The sequence below is a fragment of the Panthera pardus genome, unplaced genomic scaffold, assembly GCF_024362965.1.
Source record: "Panthera pardus isolate Hobbes unplaced genomic scaffold, ASM2436296v1 HiC_scaffold_10, whole genome shotgun sequence".
Classification (NCBI taxonomy): Eukaryota; Metazoa; Chordata; class Mammalia; order Carnivora; family Felidae; genus Panthera; species Panthera pardus.
Genome location: NW_026526655.1, coordinates 39,206,207 through 39,225,898, shown reverse-complemented (window position 1 = coordinate 39,225,898; position 19,692 = coordinate 39,206,207). Strand labels below are relative to the sequence as shown.

Sequence of the window (19,692 nt, the reverse complement as noted above, 5' to 3'; positions counted from 1 at the left end):
AACACTTCTAGCACGTTATCAACTAAAACTATTAACTGCCCCTTCCATAGAAAAATAAACTCAAAATAATGACAAAGGATGTCAAAATCCAAGAAATCACATGTTAGCGCTGGAAGAAGCCTCTCCTCAAAGATCATTCAATCAGCTTTTCTCATTTTAAGACTTAGAAACTGGGGCTCCAAGAGGTAGGTGAGTCACCAGCGTCACAGAGCCATTAGTGACAAAGCTATATTGTTTCCTGATTCCAATACTGCTTCTGCCAGCCCATCTTCACAATTCTTTTACTCAGATTACTCAAATATTCCGTGCAAACCGGTAGTTGTAACTTAGAATTTCCCTCATTAAGGTAGTTATTTTTCCCCAAGATATGTTCATCCTGGATGCTCTCCATTGGAAAATAGTTCAATGGAGCACAGAATTTAAAACCAGAAATTCAGTGCTCGCTTCGGCAGCACATATCACTAAAATTGGAACGATACAGAGATTGGCACGGCCCCTGCGCAAGGATGACATGTCAATTTGTGAAGCTTCCGGATTTTTGGTATCCTGCTGAGTGAATTAAGTCAGTCAAAGACAGGTATCATCTGTTTTCACTCATATGTGGAGCTTGAGAAACTTAATAGAAGACCAGGGGGGAAAGGAAGGAGAAAAAATATAGTTACAAACAGAGAGGGAGGGAGGCAAACCATAAAAGACTCTTAAATACAGAGAACAAACTGAGGGTGGATGGGGGGGGATGGTGGGAAAGAGGGGAAGATGGGTGATGGGCATTGAGGACACCACTTGGGATGAGCACTGGGTGATGTATGTAAGCGATGAATCATGAGAATCTACCCCCAAAACCAAGAGTACATTTTACACACTGTATGTTAGCCAACTTGACACTGAATTATATTAAAATAATAATAAAATATACTTCCCCCCAAAAAAATAAAAAAATAAAACCAGAAATTCAGTAACTGCTTCGCAAGCATGAACATTAGTACATCTTTATTATAAAAGCAATAAAGTATGATGATATATTAGTAAATTACCATTGACAATTGTGGTAAAAATCTTACTGGTGCCTTGGAGTTTTCTTTGCCGGCAGATTTATCCTGCATGAAAATAATACAAAGAAAAAAAAGAACCATAACTGTTCACTCTGTTAATACTATAATTGATTCACTCGACAAAATTCAACAGTGTCTAATTTAAGAAAAACACATATCCTCCAGAATATTCTAAAACATACTCTACAGATGGTATAATACTGTGTACAGAAATTCATAAGGAATCCACAAAAAATTATAAGAACTAATGAATAAGTTCAGCAATGTTGCTGGATCCAAGACCAATGGGGGGGGAAAAATCAATTGTATTTCTAACATTAGCAATGAACTATCCAAAATTGAAGAAACATTTATAATAGAATTAAAAAGTATAAAATACTTAGGAATAAATTTAATAAGACTTGTACAATAAAAGCTATAAAACATTACTTACAAAAAAAAGACACCTAAATAAATGAAAAGACATCCCATGCTCATGGATTATAAGACAAATATTAATACCCCTTTCCCCCAAAATTATCTACAGATTCAACACATTCCCTATCAAAATCTCAGCTATTTTTTTTTAGTAGAAATAAACAAGCTGATCATAAAACTTATGGAAATATAAGGACCCAGAACAGCCAAATAATCTTGAAAAGGCACAAAGTTGGCAGAATCATACTTCCAGATTTCACAACTTACTACAAAGCTAGAATAATGAAGACTACATAATGATAAACACACAGATCAAAGAGATAGAATTGGAAGTTTAGAAATAAACCCATTTGTTTATGGGCAATTGATTTTTGACAGGAGTGCCAAGACAATTCAGTGGAAAACTGGTCCTATCTTCTTCTCAGAATGTATCTCAATCTAAATGGTGTCCAAAGTTTCCTCAGCCTGGCCTCTCTTCTCCATCGCTAATTTTTTTTTTTTTTTTCTGAATCCTTTATATCCTAAGGCTAATATACCCTCAATTACTACTAACAAGTACAAATATTGCTTGCAATAACTTTCAGAGAATACCTTTGTCTTCTTTGCAATAGAGAATAATTCTATTGTAGGAATTTCATCTAAAGTAAGAAGTGCTATTGAGCCTGATACTTGGATTTGTAAAAGAGATAATACAAGTTGTGCTTTGGTCGCTTATAAAGGTGTTGGCTCTCAGCATCACATCTATGCCTTTTTGTCTTCCTTGATGGTTCTCGAGCCGGACCCAAAAACATTTCTCCAGCTGGCACAGTATTAGAGAAGGTTCAAAAGGGACACTGTAAGAAAAAGGGACTCTTCGTAGTTCCAGTGCTTTTCCTCAATGCTCTCACGGTGTGGCTGTCAGCAGTCAGTCAGTATCCTTGCCCCTGGGCAGCTTCCCAGCTTGAGGTACCTGGCTGATCCAGTGGCAGACAACCTCCAGCAGGTTTCACTGCCATCTCGATTGGTAGCTTTCCAGCAAGTTTCCCTTACATCAGAGGGAGAATCCCTTTCAAACCTTTCAGCATATGTGTATGTGCATATCTGATTTGTCCCTTTAATTCCATTGATACAGTTGTCTATCTGTAAATAAATTGTATCAAATTTCTGTAACTTCACAAAAGATCTTGAAATTCTCTCCACCTTACTATTGTAAAAACAATCAGATACAGACTTCTGGTCCAAGATGGTGGTGTAGGAAGACTCTCAACTCCCTTCCTCCATGGAGACCCCAAATCAACACTCATTTATAGAGCAGTTCCTCCTAAAGATGAGCTGAGGGCTAACTGAATAGCTTCTGCACAACAAAAGATAAAGAGGCCACAGAGAACTGGCAAGAGATGAAGACACACAAAGGAAGGGAATTCTTACCCCCAACATTGCAAACTGTAGAGGAGAGGGATAGTACTGAGGGACTGAGCAGATTTGTCTGTTCAGGGCATGGGGGGCGAGGGGGGCGAGGGCAGCGGGGGCAGGGGGGACATGGTTTAAAAGAGCAACTAGAGGGGCGCCTGGGTGGCTCAGTCATTTCAGCTTAGGTCATGATCTCCCAATTTTTGAGTTCAAGCCCTGCATCGGGCTCTCTGCTGTCAGCACAGAGCCCTTTTAGGATCCCCTGTCTCCCATTCTCTCTGCCCCTCCCTTGTTTGCACACATGTGTATACATCCTCTCTCTCTCTCTCTCTCTCTCAAACATTTAAAACAAATTAAAAGTAAAATAAAAGAGCAACTAGGATATAAAAGATCCAGCCTTAAAAGTTCGCCAAATGGCAAGGGAGCTGCTGGAACTCATTCCAAGTTCAAAGGGCTGGCAAGCACCATGGTTTACATTCATCTTCTACATTGATAACCCAGACAGGAGGAGGGTCTGGCCACCATAGCCAGGCTGTTGCCTTAGAGTGCCAGGTCTCTAGCTCACACCAACTCCATCCAGACACCCTGGGCACAGATAAAACCCCACAGTTTAAAGGAGCAACTGGAATATAAAAGATCCAGCCCCAAAAGGCCACCAAGGGCAAGGGAGCTGCTGGAATTCTCTCTGGTTTAGAGGGGCTGGTGAGCACTATGGTTTACATTCTCCCTCCACCTTAATAGTGTGGACAGGACCAAGGTCCAGGTACCATAGTCTACTGCCTCAGTGAGCCCCAGACCCCTAGCCCACATCAACCTCAGCCAACACACCAAGGCAGCCCCAGTGCAATGCACACCGGGACACCCTAGTCAGTGCTCACTACAGCCCCAGCTGTCATGCCAAGGTGACACAGATGCCAGGGACCCCAGAACACTCCAAGCCTATGCCATCTTGGCTTCAGATGACTTGCTAGGGCACTCCCAGAACAGACCACTCAGGGACCTGTCGGCTCATGCCTACTTTGATTCCTGCCTTCCTACCAAGACAGCTCCTATGCAAAGCACTCCAGGAACCCTTAACCCTGCCTGCCTCAGTTTCCAGCCACCCTGCCAGGGCACTCCATGCATGAAGCACTTTGGGAACCCTGCATTGTACTCTCCTTTGGCCCCAGCCATCCCACCAGGGTATCCCCTGCACGGAGTGCCCCAGGACATACCTTGGCCTGCACAAGTCCACTCCCCCACCAAGGCAGTCCCTGCATGGGCACTTGAGGCACCTTGGCTGGCACCTACTTTGGTTTTAGCTATCCTGCCAGGGCACCTCTGCATGAAAAGCCCCAGCTCCACCCCAGCCCATGTCTACTTCTGCTCAGTCATCCCACCAGGGCAGCCGCAGCACATAGTGCCCCAAACCTGTAACCCACACCAGACACAGCTCCAGCCAGCCAAAGCCACAAGGCACAAACATTTTACAGGGTACAACCATACACAAGACCATTCCTTTGAGTTTAGGAGAAGTAGCTATTCCACCTAATTCATAGCAACAAACACAAGTCAGGCAAAATGAGGAGACAGATGTATATGCTCCCAATGAAAGAACATCACAACCCCCCCACCGAACAAAATAAATGAAACACAGCTAAGTCATATACCTGATAAAGAGTTTAAAGATGCTCACCAGACTGGAGAGAAGAGTAGAACTCAGTGAGAACTTCAACAGCTACACAGAAAATATAAAGAGGAATAAATCCAAGTTGAGTACAATTAAGTGAAATGAAAAACACACTAGAATCAACAGATTAGCAGATGCAGAAGAATTGATCAGTGATCTGGAAAACAGAGTCATGGAAAGCACCCAAGCTCAACAGCAAGAAGAAAAAAGAATTTTAAAACTGAGGATAGCTTAAAGGATCTCTTGGACAACATCAAACAAACAAGTATTTTGTATTATAGGGGTCCCAGAAGGAGGAGAGAGAGAAAGGGGAAGAAAACTTATTTGAAGAAACGATAGCTGAAAATGTCCCTAACTTGAGGAAGGAAACAGACATCCAGGATCAGGAAGCACAGAGAGTTCCAAACAAAATGAATGCAAGGAGGTGCACAGCACTGCAATAATTAAAATGTTAAAAGTCAAAGGGAGAATTTTAAAAGCATTAAGGTTATCATTCAGAATTGAAGGAGAGATAGAGTTTCCCCAGACAAACAAAAGTTAAAGGAATTCATCACCACCAAACCAGTCTTCCAAGAAATATTAAAAGGTCTTCTTTAAGTTTAAAAAAAGGCCATAATTAAAAGTAGGAAACTTATGAATAAAATGATGTAAAATATGACAATATATACATACAACATTGAAGGGGGAGTAAAAAAAGTTCTTTTAGAATGTGTCTGAACTTAAATGACCATCAGCTAAATATATATTGACAGCTTTATCCCATATATGAACTTCATAGTAACCACAAACCCAAAATCTTTTATATATACAGAAAAAAATAAAGAGAAAGCCAAGCCTAACGCTTCAGAAAGTCATCACAAGGCAAGAAAAAGAACAGAAGAACTACAAAAACAACTATAAACTGATTTTTAAAATGGCAATATGTACACATCAATAATTACTTTACATTTAAATGGTCTAAATGCTCCAATCAAAAGACATAAGGTGGCAGATGGATAAAAAACAAGATCCATCTATACACTACAACAGACTCACCTCACACCTAAAGACATATACAGATCGAAAGTAAGAGTATGGAAGAAGATGTACCATGCCAATAGAAGAAGAAAAAAAAAAGCTGGGGTAGCAATACTTAGAGAGGACAAATAGACTTTTTAAAAAATATTTATTTTTGAGAGAGAGAGTACGAGCAGTGGAGGGGCAGAGAGAGGGGGAAACAGGATCAGAAGCGGTCTCTGTGCCAACAGCAGAGAGCCTGATGTGGGGTTGAACTCACACACCATAAGACATGACCTGAGCCAGTCAGATGCTTAACCAACTGAGCCACCCAGGCATCCCACAAATAAGACTTTAAAACAAAGACAGTAACAAGAGACAAAGAGGGGCATCATATAATGATAAAGGGATCAGTCCAACAAGAGGATATAATAATTTCAAATATTTATGCACCCAACACTGAAGCATCTATATATATGAAGTATTAACAGACATTGAGGGAGAAATGGACAGTAATACATAGGAGAATTTAACAACCCACTTGCATCAGTGGATCGATCATCTGAATAGAGAGAAAAAAAATCAAGAAACAGCATCTTTGAATGACCCACTGGACCAGATGGACTTAATAAATATATACAGAACATTCCATCCAAAAACAGAATATACATCCTTTTCAAGTGCACATGGAACATTCTCCAGGATACATCACATGTTAATCCACAAAACAAGTCTCAATAAACTTAGGAAGATTGAAATCACATCATCTATCATTTTCAAGCACAACTGTATGAAATTAGAAATCAATCATAAGGAAAAAAAAAAAACAGGAAAACCTCACAATGCATGGAGACTAACTACCATGGGTCAAAGAAATCAAAGAGAAAATAAAAAATACATGGAGACAAAAATGAAAATACAATGACCCAAAATCTGTGGGACAGAACAAAAACAGTTCTTAGAGGGAAATTTATAGCAATACAGGCCTAGCTCAAGAAACAAGAAAAATCTAGGGGCGCCTGGGTGGCGCAGTCGGTTAAGCGTCCGACTTCAGCCAGGTCACGATCTCACGGTCCGTGAGTTCGAGCCCCGCGTCAGGCTCTGGGCTGATGGCTCAGAGCCTGGAGCCTGTTTCCGATTCTGTGTCTCCCTCTCTCTCTGTCCCTCCCCCGTTCATGCTCTGTCTCTCTCTGTCCCAAAAATAAATAAACGTTGAAAAAAAAATTAAAAAAAAAAAAAAAAGAAACAAGAAAAATCTCAAACAATCTAATCTTAGATCTAAAGGAACTAGAAAGAAAAAAAAAAATACCAAAGCCCAAAGTTAGTAGAAAGAAGGAAATAGGAGCATAAATAAATGAAATGAAGAAAAAACAAACAAGCAAACAAACAACAACAACAAAAACCAATGAAACCAAGAGCTGGTTCTTTGAAAAGATCAACAATTGATAAACCTTTAGTCAGACTCATGAAGGAAAAAAAGACACATAAAATCAGAAATGAAAGAGAGAGAAAAAAAGTAACAACCAACACCACAGAAATACAACAAATTATAAGAGAACACCATGAAAGATTATGCCAACAAATTACACAACCTAGAAGAAATGAACGAATTCCTAGAAACACACCATCTTCTAAAACTGAATCAGGAAGAAATAGAAAAACTGAATAGACCAATTACTAATAATGAAATTGAATAAAAAAAAAAAACCAACAAAAATCCAACGGATGTATTCACACGTGAATTCTACCAAACATTTAAAGAAGAGAGAAGATTCAATGCCTATTCTCAAACTATCAAAAAAAAGGAGGGGCGGGGGAAGAAAGCTTTCAAGTACCTTCTATAAAAGAAGCGGTACTCTGATACAAAAACCAGACAAAAACACTATAAGAAGGCAACAGGCGAATATCCCTGATGACACAGAGGCAAAGGCCTCAACAAAATGTCAGCAAACCACATTCGACAATTCATTAAAAGGATCATTTACCACAGTCAAGTGGGCTTTATTCTTGGGAAGTAAGAATAGTTCAATATTCAGAAATCAACATGATACACCACTTCAGTGAAGCAAGGGATAAAAAGCATATAATCTCAATAGATGCAGAAAAAGCATTTGACAAAAGTCAGCAACAATTCATGATAAGAACACTCAACAAGGTAGGTTTAGAGGAAACAAACCTCAACAAATAAGGGCCATATGTGAAAAACCTAAAGCTAACATCATACTCACTGGTAAAAACAGCTTTTCCCCTATGATCAGGAACAAGTGTGTATACTCTCACCATTTTTATTCAATATAGTACCAGAAGTTCTAGCCATAGCAATCAGACAAGAAAAATGTAAGACATCCAAATTGGTAAAGATGAAATAAAACTCACTGTTTGCAGATGACGTGATACTATATATAAAAAACCCTAAGGACTCCACCAAAAACTATTAGAATAAGTGAATTCACTAAAGTTGCAGGATACAAAATTAATACACAAAAATCCATTGCATTTCTCTACTCTAATAAATAGCATAAAGAGAAATTAAGAAAACAACTCCATTTATAATTGCACCAAAAAATAATAAAATACCTAGGAATAAACTTAACCAAGGAGGTGAAAGACCTGTACTCTGAAAATTAAAATATTGATGAAAGAACTTGAAGATGACACAAATGGAAAGATATTTCATGCTCACTGACTGGAAAGATTATTCTTAAAATGCTCATACTATCCAAAGCAATCTACAGATTCAGTGTAATTCCTATCAAAAAACCAGTAGTATTTTTCACAGAACTAGAACAATACTAAAATTTGTATGGAATCACAATAGACCATAACAGCCAAAGCAATCTTAAGGAACAAAGTTAGAGGAATCACAATTATACAGTCATATAATATAAAGCTGTAGTAATTAAAACTCTATGATACTAAGAAAAATGGACACACAAATCAATGGAACAAAGGGCCCAGAAATAAACCCATGCCTATGTTAAATTAATCTACAACAAAGGAGGCAAGAATACACAATGAGGAAAAGACTGCCTCTTCAATAAATAAAGACTGCTGGAAAAACTGGACATCTACATGCAAAATAATGAAACTGGACCACTTTCTTACACCACACACAGAAATAAATTTAAAACAGATTAAACACCTAAATGTCAGACCTGAAAACACAAAACTTTTAGAAGAAAACATAGGCAATAATCTCTTTGGCATTGGCTTTAGCAACATTTCTCTAGATATGTCTCCTCAGGCAAGGGAAACAAAAACAAAAATCAACTCCTAGGACTACACAAATAAAAAGTTTTTGCACAGTGAAGGAAACCATCAACAAAACAAAAAAAGCAGCCCACTAAATGGAAGATACTTGCAAATGATTTATCAATAAGGGATTAATACCCAAAGTATATAAAGAGCTTCTACAACTCAACACCAAAAAAAAAAAAAAAAGAAAAAAGAAAAAAGAAACAAACACCTATCCAATTTTTTAAAAAATAGGCAGAGATACCTGGGTGGCTTACTCAGTTAAGCATCCAAGTCTTGATTTCAGCTCAGGTCATGATCTCACATGGGTTTCAGGTCGTGATCTCATGGGTTTAAGCCCCACATTGGGCTCTGGGCTGGTGGTATGGAACTTGCTTGAGATTCTCTCTCTCCCTCTCTCTCTTTCTGTCCCCCACTCGTGCTCTCTCTCTCTCTCTCTCTCAAAACAAGTAAACTTAAAAAAAAATAGAGGACCTAAATAAGCACTTTGCCAAAGAGGACACACAAATGACCAACATAAATGACAAAGTGCTTAACATCACTAATCGGAGAAATTCAAATCCAAACCACATTGAGAAATCACCCTACACCTGTCAGCATGGCTGAAATGAAAAACACAAAAATAAGTGGTGAATATGTGAAGAAAAAGAACGCTTGTGCACTGTTGATGGAATGTAAATTGGTACAGCCACTACAGAAAACAGTATGGAGTTTCCTCAAAAAGTCAAATCCATTATGATCCATCTATTCTGATACTGGGCATTCACCCAAAGAAAATGCAAACACCAATTTGAAAAGGTATATGTACCTCTATGTTTATTGAAGCATTATTTACAATAGCCAAGATATGGAAGCAACCCTAGTGTCCATCCATATATGAGTGGATAAAGTTGTGGTATACATACACAAATACACAATAAAATACAACTCAATTGTTAAAAAAGGAGATCTTGCCATTTGCAACATCGTGGATGGACCTAAAGAATATTATGCTAAGTGAAATAAGTTAGACAGGACACAAAAAAAGAAAAAAAAAACAAAAAGAAGAAACAGACCCAAAAATACCAGAAAGGTGGCCAGAAAGGAGGGAAGTAGGGGATGGGCAAAATGGGTGAAGGGGAATGGGAGACACATGTTTCCAGTTATGTGAAGTCCTGAGAATAAAAAGTACAGCATAGGGAATATAGTCAATGGTATTGTAATAGTGTTTTATGGTGACAGATGGTAGCTATGCTTGTGGTAAGCATAAGATATAAACTTGTTGAATCACTATCTTGTACACCTTAAACTAATATAACATTGTATGTCAACCACATCTCAATAAAAAAAAATTACCATGGACAATCTTGACCTTTTTTCTACCAGGTGAATTTTAACATCAATGTTGCCTAAAACTTTTGGGAATTTTGATAAAAATACACTGAATTTCTAGAATAACGTGAAGGAAGCTGACATAATTAGGATACTGACTCTTCTTTTTTCATGAATACAATGCTTCTTCATTCAGATCTTGGGAGTGTATCCTTCAAAATCATTTCATAATATTCTTCCTAAGCATCTTCTACATCTTTCATGAGATTTTTAGGTATGAAGATTTTGAATAGGAAAATGAATCATAGCATCTGCACGAGACTTACAAACTTTTTATCCCAACTGCTTTGTCAACATGGAAAGGTCTATGAAAGCTGCATCTACTTGTAATTTCTGTGGTGGTTTGGCTTTGTTTGGCCCAGTCCAGTCTCCATGCCTTTTTTTTTTTTTTTTTTTTTTACCCTTGCTTTCTGCCTGAAAGGCCGAACCTGGTGGGGATTAAGCAATGAGAAGCACCAGTAGGACACTAGAGAGCAGGAGGGGAGAGCGTTTTGGATATTTCTTTCCTAGTATGTCCTGTTTCCCATAGTTCTGTTAGTAGCTGAATTCTTCCAGAGCTCAGCTATCAGGAAGCTACCATTCCAAACCCCCACCTCATACCAGGTTTTAGATAATGGTAAGTATAATTGAAATGATAAACGGTAAACAGCAATTCCTGATCAGGCCTAGGAATGTTAATGACTTCGTATTGCTGTTAATCTTTAAGGGCCTCCTCAACCTCGTTGGCTCTTTGCCTTAACCTTACCCACACCACTTGCAAAGGGTCTCTTTGTAGGTTTCCTTCAATTAAATCCCTTTGAAATGGTCATCTGTTTTCTGGTGGGATCCTAGCGAACAGAACTTTACTAAAATTAAAATTGCTAAGGAGTCTAGACCTTCCTTAAGTAGTCTGGCTTTGCATTTCGTTTTGATTTTAATTTTCAACTACTTGTCTATCGGATGGGAGGTCATAAATCTGGCATAATCTAAGTTTAACCACTCTGATCAAATGACCAGAACCTGCGAATGTATCAGGTTAAATCAACAATCTCATGAAGTTGTCTGGTTAAAACAATCTTTCAAAATTTATCAGGGTTGATTTAACGTAGTTGTCACAGATTTGCATTATGGTTATCAAAGTGATCACCTAGGTGGGCCTCATATCAAACTGTTTTTACTCTGACCTCCTCTTTAAGCAAGGACATGAAGAAGATATTTAGGAAAACTGAATAAGCATCCTATAAATGCACAATTACAGTACTTGATTTAACAATTAGAAAAAGTGCTTGGGTAGAGAGGAGTTGACGGCTTTTTCCTCCTTACCTGCCCACCATATATAGTCGATTTGTGGGGCACTCCATGATCTTTGCATATTAAGACCCTTGAAAGTTCTTCAATGAAGCTCAAATGTCTTACTTTATGTTTTAATTTTAAAATTGAAACGAGCAGTTGCAAGAGATTTATGTTTCTCTTAAAGAGCTAACTTAAGAGCTCAGACTGCTATTCCTGAAAAATGCCTTGTCACTCTCAAACTTCCACTAATGAGATGAATGTGTTAAAATCTCCTTCAGCAAATATGATTTACCACCTGCTCACTTTTTCAAACTAAATGAATACATAAGTAAATGTCACATAAGAATGGCATTTCCAAAAGTTTAATCCATTCCATTTGTTTTAGGTTAAAATGTAAAAGCTTTTATCCTTTCAAAAGGAAAACTGCATTTGAAATTAGCATAAATGAGAGTACCAAGAGTTTTAAAATTACCAAACAACCAAAGCAGTGAGAGAGGGACCTCTGCTGTTTAAAAATGGTGTTTAAAAAAATGGAAATAATCCTAGATGGGGTCATGTAACTTTCTTTCAAGATCCCAATAATGCCTCTTCAATAATATAGGTCCCTTTAGGGGATAGTGGGGAAGGGATAAGGGAAGTCATTTCCAAACATCACTTTTATTAAGATAAAGCAAAATTTAAAACCTAACTGCCAATAGGTTTTCACTGGATATTTTTTAGTTGTAAATTGGTCAGCTTGGGGCTTTGGAAAATAATAGTTCAGAAATACCACTGCAGGGGTGCCTGGGTGGCTCAGTCGGTTAAGCGGCCGACTTCGGCTCAGGTCATGATCTCGCGGTCCGTGGGTTCGAGCCCCGCGTCAGGCTCTGTGCTGACAGTTCAGAGCCTGGAGCCTGTTTCAGATTCTGTGTCTCCCTCTCTCTGACCCTCCCCTGTTCATGCTCTGTCTCTCTCTGTCTCAAAAATAAATAAAAACGTTAAAAAAAAAAAAAAAAAAAAAAAAGAAATACCACTGCAATATGATAAATACGTGTTTTAAATTTCAACAACATAGGCTATGGTTCAAGATCAGGCCAAAGCCTGTTAAGAGCAACATGCAAATAAGTTGCTTAATGCATATCGATGGTAAATATTTTTAAAAGGACTTTGTGATTATAGGATCACTCACAATCACTAGTACACTCTATTAATCTAATGGCTCAGGTTTTTAGCTACCTAAATCATTTTGTTGTTGTTTTTTGTTTATCATTTGTTCTTTTACCACTAATTACTAATTATATGGTAAGTGAATCAATGTCTGTTTCTTAGTTTTCAGTTTATTACACATTTCAGTAAAATGCCAAAACTAGGTTTTCTTGATAACTTAGGCATTATTTGATTGATCAATTAGGATTGACATTTTGTTAGTAATCTACAACCCAATGGATAGGGGAATAAATTACTTTTTAACATCCTTTCCTCAATAAACTAACACTACAAAAAAAAAAAAAAGCATGAAGCATTAAAAAAAAAAAAAGAATTATAGTTTAGTGTTATAACAAAAAAACCATGCAAAATCCACAGGCTTTCCAGCAACTGTTTTTCATTCAGTACCACCATACTTAAGGAGCCTTTTCCATATTCATTTAGAGAGTTAAAATTGTTTTTCTCACTAGCCAGAATCATGCTCGTGCTTAACTCCTTCCCATTCTGTTCCCGCATTAAAAAGTTGGCCATTGTTCTGCATTTCTTTTGTTTACAGTTGCTCTTAAGTTCAATAAAGAAAGTTCTGGAAAGTAGGTATTGCAACATGCATCTTTTATTACCTGTCCTGGAGATATTTTCCTAAGAAATTCCATATGCCACTTACCAAACCCTCTCACATACTGGTTTGAATTTCACAACCTCAGAAATGGGGAAAGTTCTGATGCCCCTTCCCTTCTGCCCCCCTGCATAAAAAGGGAGAAAAGCTTAGAAAGGTAAAGTGATTTCCCCCACGTCTCACAGCTAGGAAAGGGCTTGGATTCCAACCCTAGAGAGCCTAGACCCACTGCAACTCCCCACGCAGCTTCCCCCCACCGTGAGCTGGGGACACTCTGGAGCTGTAGTTTTAACTGCTAGCGCACCGCTGGGCTAAAATGGTTGGTTGTCATGACAACATCAAGGACGAACGGTTGGGAAGAAAACATTTAAGGGTTTTCACGAAAAGCGCTCAATATCCCAGATGTAACTAGGGTGAAGGAAGCTGTACCCTACAGGATCACGACTGGGGAACCTGGAGGACCAGGCTTCGATCGCTTCTGAGATAGGAAGGAAGCTTCGCTGCGGGGCCAGCCGGGCGAGGAGTACCATCTCACCTGCTCGCTGCTCATGGCTGTGAGGACGCGTTCGAGTCACCTAGTGGCTTCACTATCGCTGCAGCCCGGCGCCCCTCAGGCAAGACAAGTGGCAGCCCGGGACCCAGCCTGAAGCCTCTGCTCCCTCAGCTCAGAGACGGTCTAGCGTCCTGCAGCATTGGTTGCTAAGCAACAGACCTTCTCAGGCTCCGTTTCCGGTCATCGGTTGCTCCTGGGACAGCACCTAGGGAACTGGTAGTGGGATCCTGCAGGAGGCACTTTCCAGGGCACTCGGTGGCGCCTCTGAGCCAGTGCTGTGCACCCACCGAACAGCTGAAGGCAGAGAGGGTGCTTCTTCTATCTTGAGAAGTGAATAATAGCCTTTGATTACTGATCATCACATTTCTATCCTCTTCTAACTTAACTAGGTGCTTGAACCCCTGCCATAACCCCTTCTTTAACTCTCTGTGCCTAAATCTCAAAACTAGAGGAATAAAATGCTTTTCTGTAGGAAGCAATATCATCTAACTACTGAAGTTTCCATATCTTGGCTATTGTAGATAATGCTACAATAAACATAGAGGTGCATATATTTGAATGAGTGTTTTTGTGTCCTTTGGTAAGAGGTGAGATTACTGGATTTATGGTAGTTCTATTTTTAACTTTTTGAGGATATTCCATACTGTTTTCCACAGTGGCTGCACCAGTTTGCATTCCCAACAGTGCAAGAGGGTTCCTTTTTCTCCACATCTTCACCAACACTTGTTCTTGCAGGTCTTTTAGTCAAGTTATTCTGACAGGTGTAGCTCATGTGGTTTTGATTCACATTTCCCTGGTGATTAGGGATGCTGAGCACTTTTCCATATGTCTGTGATCCGTCTGTAGGTCTTCTTTGGGAAAGGTTTATTCAGGTCCTCTGTCCATTTTTTAAATCAAAAACATTTTTGGTGTTGAATAACTCAAGTTCTTTATATATTTGAAGATTAACTTTTCTATCACTTGCAAGGATCTTCTCCCATTCAGTACGTTGCCCGATGGTTTCCTTTGTTATGCAAAAGATTTTTATTTCTGTGTAGTCCCAAGAGTTGACGTTTGTAGCTCTCTTGCCAAAGATTTGTCTCGAAAAATGTTGCTATGGCTGGTGTCACAGAGATTACTGCCTATGTTTTCTCCTAAAAGTTTTATGCTTTCAGGTCTCACATTTAGGACTTTAGTCCACTTTGAGTTTATTTTTGTGTATGGTGTCAGAAAGTGGTCCAGTTTTCCCAGCATAATTTTTTTGATGTTTTTATTTACTTTTAAGACTGAAAGCATGAGCTGAGGATGGGCAGAGAGAGAAGGAAACAGGACCCGAAGCAGGCTCCGCGATGACAGCAGAGAGCCTGACACAGGGCTTGAACTCACGGGAGATGTGAGATCATAACCTGAGCCAAAGTCAGACACTTAGCCAATTGAACCACCCAGGCACCCCCCAGCACCATTTATTGAAGAGACAGTCTTTTCCCCGCTGTATATTCTTGCCTCCTTTGCTAATTAACATACACACCCCTATGTTTATAGCAGCATTACTTACAATAGCCAAAATATAGAAACCAAAGTGTCCATCAATAGATGGATAAAAAAGACATAGTATCTATATACAATGGAATATTAATTGACCATAAAAAAGATAAGATCTTGGGGCACCTGGGTGGCTCAGTAGGTTAAGAGTCCAACTCTTGGTTTCGGCTCAGGTCATGGTCTCACAGTTTCGTGGGTTCAAGGCCCACATCAGACTCCAGGCTGACAATGCAGAGCCTACTTGTGATTCTCTCCCCCCACCCCCCTCACTCTACCTTCTCTCAAAATAAGCTTTAAAAAAAATTTTATAAAAGATAAAATCTTGCCATCTGTGACAGCATGGATGAACCTAGAAGAGATTATGCTAAGTAAAATGAGGAAGATAAATACTATAGGATTTCACTTTATGTGGAATCTAAAAAACAGAACAAATGAAGAAACAAACCGAAAAGTAGACTCTTTTAATACTGAGAGCAAACTGGCGGTTGCCAGAAGGAAGGGTGATGGGAGGATGGGTGAAATAAAGGGAATTAATAGGTACAAACTACCAGTTATAAAGTAAGTCATGGAGATGAAAGAGCATGGGGAATACAGTCAACAATATTGGAATAATGTTGTACGGTGACAGATAGTGACTCTGCTTCCCGTGATGAGCACAGAGTAATGCATGGAATCGTTCAATAAATGTTGTACACCTGAAGCTAACCTAACAGTGCATGTTAATTATACACCAATTAAGAAAAAAATGGGGGGCGCCTGGGTGTCTCAGTCGGTTAAGCTTCTGACTTCAACCCAGGTCATGATCTCAGTTTGTGGGTTTGAGCCCCACATTGGGCTCTGTGCTGACAGCTCAGAGCCTGGAGCTGCCTCAGATTGTGTGTCTCCCTCTCTCTCTCTGCCCCTCCCCTGCTCATGCTCTCTCTTTCAAAAATGAATAATAAAAACATTTAAAAAGAAAAAGAAGAAAGGAGTCAGGGGTTAGTGAAAAATTGGAGCAGAATGAAGTTTTAAGATAACTACTTGGCAGGAAAGCAGAGAGAATGGAAGTGATCAAGGACATACAGGAAAGATCATTTGAAGTTGAAGCCTCCGAATTAGTAGTGACAAAAATCTGAACTCCAAAGACATTCAACAGACCAGGCTCAGGTTCAAAGAAAACCAACATATGACACATTTCCCAGGCTGGTATGACAGAAGGATAACTATTGGCTCACAAACTGGCCCCCACACAGGGAAGAGGCACGTTATCCCAGATTGGTAGGTGACAGGTTTCACATGCAAGGGAACTTACATACTAGACTTGTTTTCCCACAGCCACAAGACGAACAGATTTCCACACCCACCCGCCCGCTAGAATCTTCAGTTTATATAGAGGCCTTAACAAGGTTCAGTCACATCCAGATGGGCTCAACAGCAGATTGCTCCCTCATTTGACATCCTTGTAAACGGTGTCAGCTGTAGAAAGCATGGAAAACATGGGCAGAACGTGCATTCCAAGGTGGGGGAGGGGGGCTAAAAGGAGCCTCCAGATGCCTGGGTCCAGTTTGTGGCCCTTTGATGACCTCCTTCAACAACAACAGAGCAAGAGAATGGAGACTCTGAAAAGAGTGAAGTTGAAATTAAGAATCTCAGAACCTAAAATCAATAAAGGAAGAAAAGGCTATTCAGTGGCAATAAAGGAGCTCTTAAATAGGATAGGTGGGCATCTCAGTGAGAGAGAGACGTGGCGGGAGAAACTGCTGTCGAAGCAGAAAGAATAGGAGTGAGGGTATTGACGCTGCGATTTCAGAAGTGCAATTCCAGGCATTGACACGGTCCCCCATGTGGCCATGGAAATGGGTGCCTGTAGTGAAGGACTTTGGTCATGAAAGGTCAAGGAACTAAGCTTGACTAAGGAGTTTCACTTTAGCTAAGGCTATAGCTGTTCCCATGGATGCTGAGGTAAGCAGAGTGGAGGGGAAAACTGTGAGCTGAAGTCTTCAATGAATGAGGTAGGAGAGAAGATGTTATGAGCCTAAAATTAGTAAGAACTCTTTGCTGGAAGACAGATGATAAATATTGTAGACCCCATCTCCTGAACTTGGAACGTGGAAGAATGGAAAAATCCCACGTAGAAACAGAGCCTTCAAGGAGATAAATTACAGTAAAAACCTGGAGGTAGGGGTAGAGTTCCAAGAATGGGTTGAAGATATAGTGTGTTTTCGTAGCCCAGGGGTACAGTGAAAAGATCTGAAAGCCAGTAGAATACTAGAAAGTTGATTCTTCAGCCAAAAAGAAACAAAAACCTACTTAAAAGGTAAAAGCATGAGAAGCTAAAACATTAGCTGGAGGGCTTATACCACAGGCGATGCTAACCACGAGATGTGAAGGTGGGATTGGTTTAAGTGGCTGCCCGGGTGCTGCCAATAGAACTGTTCCAGCAGTTCCCAGGTATTTAAAAGGAATTTGGCATTCTTGATAGAAAGCCAACATCAACTGGATTGCTTCTTGCAGAGTACTGGTCCACACAAACAGGCCAGCAGGGGACAGATGGATTCACAGCAACCGTCTCGACAGAGATGACCCTGAAAAGGCCCATTCACTTTCCACCCTTCTCCCCATCTGCAAATTTTCCTCCTTCTATCCTCTGCTGTTCTCACCATCCGTTCACTCCACCGCAAAAGTCATAGTAGAAATGAACAACCATCCAGTGTTATGACTTTCTACGTTTTTTTCTGCTAGACCTCCATTTCTAGCTCCTCTGGGTGGTCACTTGCTCATTCACAGAATCTTGTTTCTAAACTTGTCTTCTGACGATTCCCAATGGGTCGTAACGCAGCCGTTCTCCACGGAGGGAGCGCAGGCGGTCCTGGTCCACATCTCGTAGCAGAGATCGCAGGTGCCGAGAAAGGTCCCGGTCCCGGGAGAGAGATCCTCGACGGAGCCGCTCTGGATCTCCGCACAGAAGAGGCTCCAGATCCCCAAGACGGCATAGATCCACATCTCCTTCCCCTTCTCCACTAAAAGAAAGAAGAGATGAGGAAAAGAAAGAAAGAAACAAAGAGCAAAGAACGTCAGATTACTGAGGAGGGCTTAGAGGGCAAAACAGAGGAAGAAATCGAAATGGTGAAGTTAATGGGATTTGCCTCTTTGGACTCCACAAGAGGGAAAAAGGTGGACGGCTCTGTAAATAAATGCCTATGCCATAAATGTATCTCAGAAGAGGAAGTACAGGCAGTATATGAATCGAAAAGGCGGATTCAATAGACCTTTGTTTCCGTTCTCATTGCATGAGAACTAAAATGTTAAAGAATGGGTTTTTTTCCCCATGTTGCTCAGAAGAGTGGATTTTGTATTTCATATTTAATATTCATAAAAAAACATGATCACAGTCTTTACTCCCTGTAAAAGTAAGAAAATGGTATTTATTATGTGTGCATTTCACTTACCCTGACTCAAAAAAAGAAAGGTTAATATATTTTTCTTTTAGGAAATGTCATTTGGGGCAATCGTCAACCCCAGTTTTTTGTTCTTATTGTTGTGGAAGCTGTGTATGTTTTCTTCTTGGATGCTTGTTAGGATTTTTGAAAGCACGTAGAAGTAATTTGGATGTAAGTTTCTCAAATAAAGCAATATTTCTACCCTTTAAAAATAAATAAACAAACAAACGTGTCTTCTGTGGGGCACCTTTGCCAGAGTTATGGAAGAAAAAACAGTTTTATAAAAATTGGCAGACAATTCTTTCGTATTTGTCCCTTATTGTGATCCCTGTCAAGCAAGAGAAATGTCACTCCTGGGACTGAATTTCCCTAGTAATTCTCACAGTAATCAGTACTATCACCAACAAGACCACAGCCGAGATGTCATCCCCTGTCCTCACCAGTCAAAACCCTGACAAAATCCGATACATTTCAAAAATCATTAGGAATGAATTTTAGCTTAGATGTGTTAGACCATTGGATCCCTCAAATTATAGAAAGGCACTTTATCACTCTATTACTTATCTCCTTGAAAGATTCCCTTATGCACATAGTGTTTAACTTGGGTAGAGATATATGTATGCTTTTGATTTACTAATCTAAAAATATGAAAGTTCACTTTAAATTTTTTTAATGTTTTTTAATTTATTTTTGAAAGAGAGACAGAGCATGGGCAGGGAAGGGGCAGGGAGAGGGAGACCCAGAATCTGAAGCAGGCTCCAGGCTCCGAGCAGTCAGCACAGAGCTGATATAAGGCTCGAACTCACAAACCGTGAGATCATGACCTAAGCCAAAGTCGGATGCTCAACCAACTGAGCCACCCAGGTGACCTGGAAGTGCACTTCAAGAGAAGTTATCTGGGAAAAGAAACTGTTAACCAACTATAAAAGACCAAATGGAGAACAGAAATTGACTTGCTGATATTTTGGTTCCCTAGG

The 19,692-nt window shown here is 39.7% G+C and overlaps 1 protein-coding gene, 1 non-coding gene and 1 pseudogene across 2 annotated transcripts in view; 2 read left to right on the top strand and 1 right to left on the bottom strand.

Annotated features, from left to right (window-relative positions):
- DNAH7 (dynein axonemal heavy chain 7) overlaps positions 1-13,915 on the bottom strand; it is a 263,621-nt gene extending 249,706 nt beyond the window's left edge. The window contains exons 1-3 of the mRNA XM_053906776.1: positions 13,758-13,915; positions 4,534-4,575; positions 1,035-1,097 (exon numbers count right to left, since the gene is read on the bottom strand). Coding sequence (XP_053762751.1) covers positions 1,035-1,097; positions 4,534-4,575; positions 13,758-13,772 — 120 coding nt within the window. The 5' untranslated portion in view covers positions 13,773-13,915. The remainder of the gene's footprint in view (positions 1-1,034; positions 1,098-4,533; positions 4,576-13,757) is intronic.
- Positions 437-541, top strand: LOC128772681 (U6 spliceosomal RNA). The gene has a single exon (XR_008416831.1). It is a non-coding gene; the product is annotated as a U6 spliceosomal RNA (small nuclear RNA).
- Positions 13,916-17,643: 3,728 nt separating the features above from the next.
- Positions 17,644-18,911, top strand: LOC109254475 (U4/U6.U5 small nuclear ribonucleoprotein 27 kDa protein-like; annotated as a pseudogene).
- Positions 18,912-19,692: the final 781 nt, after the last annotated feature.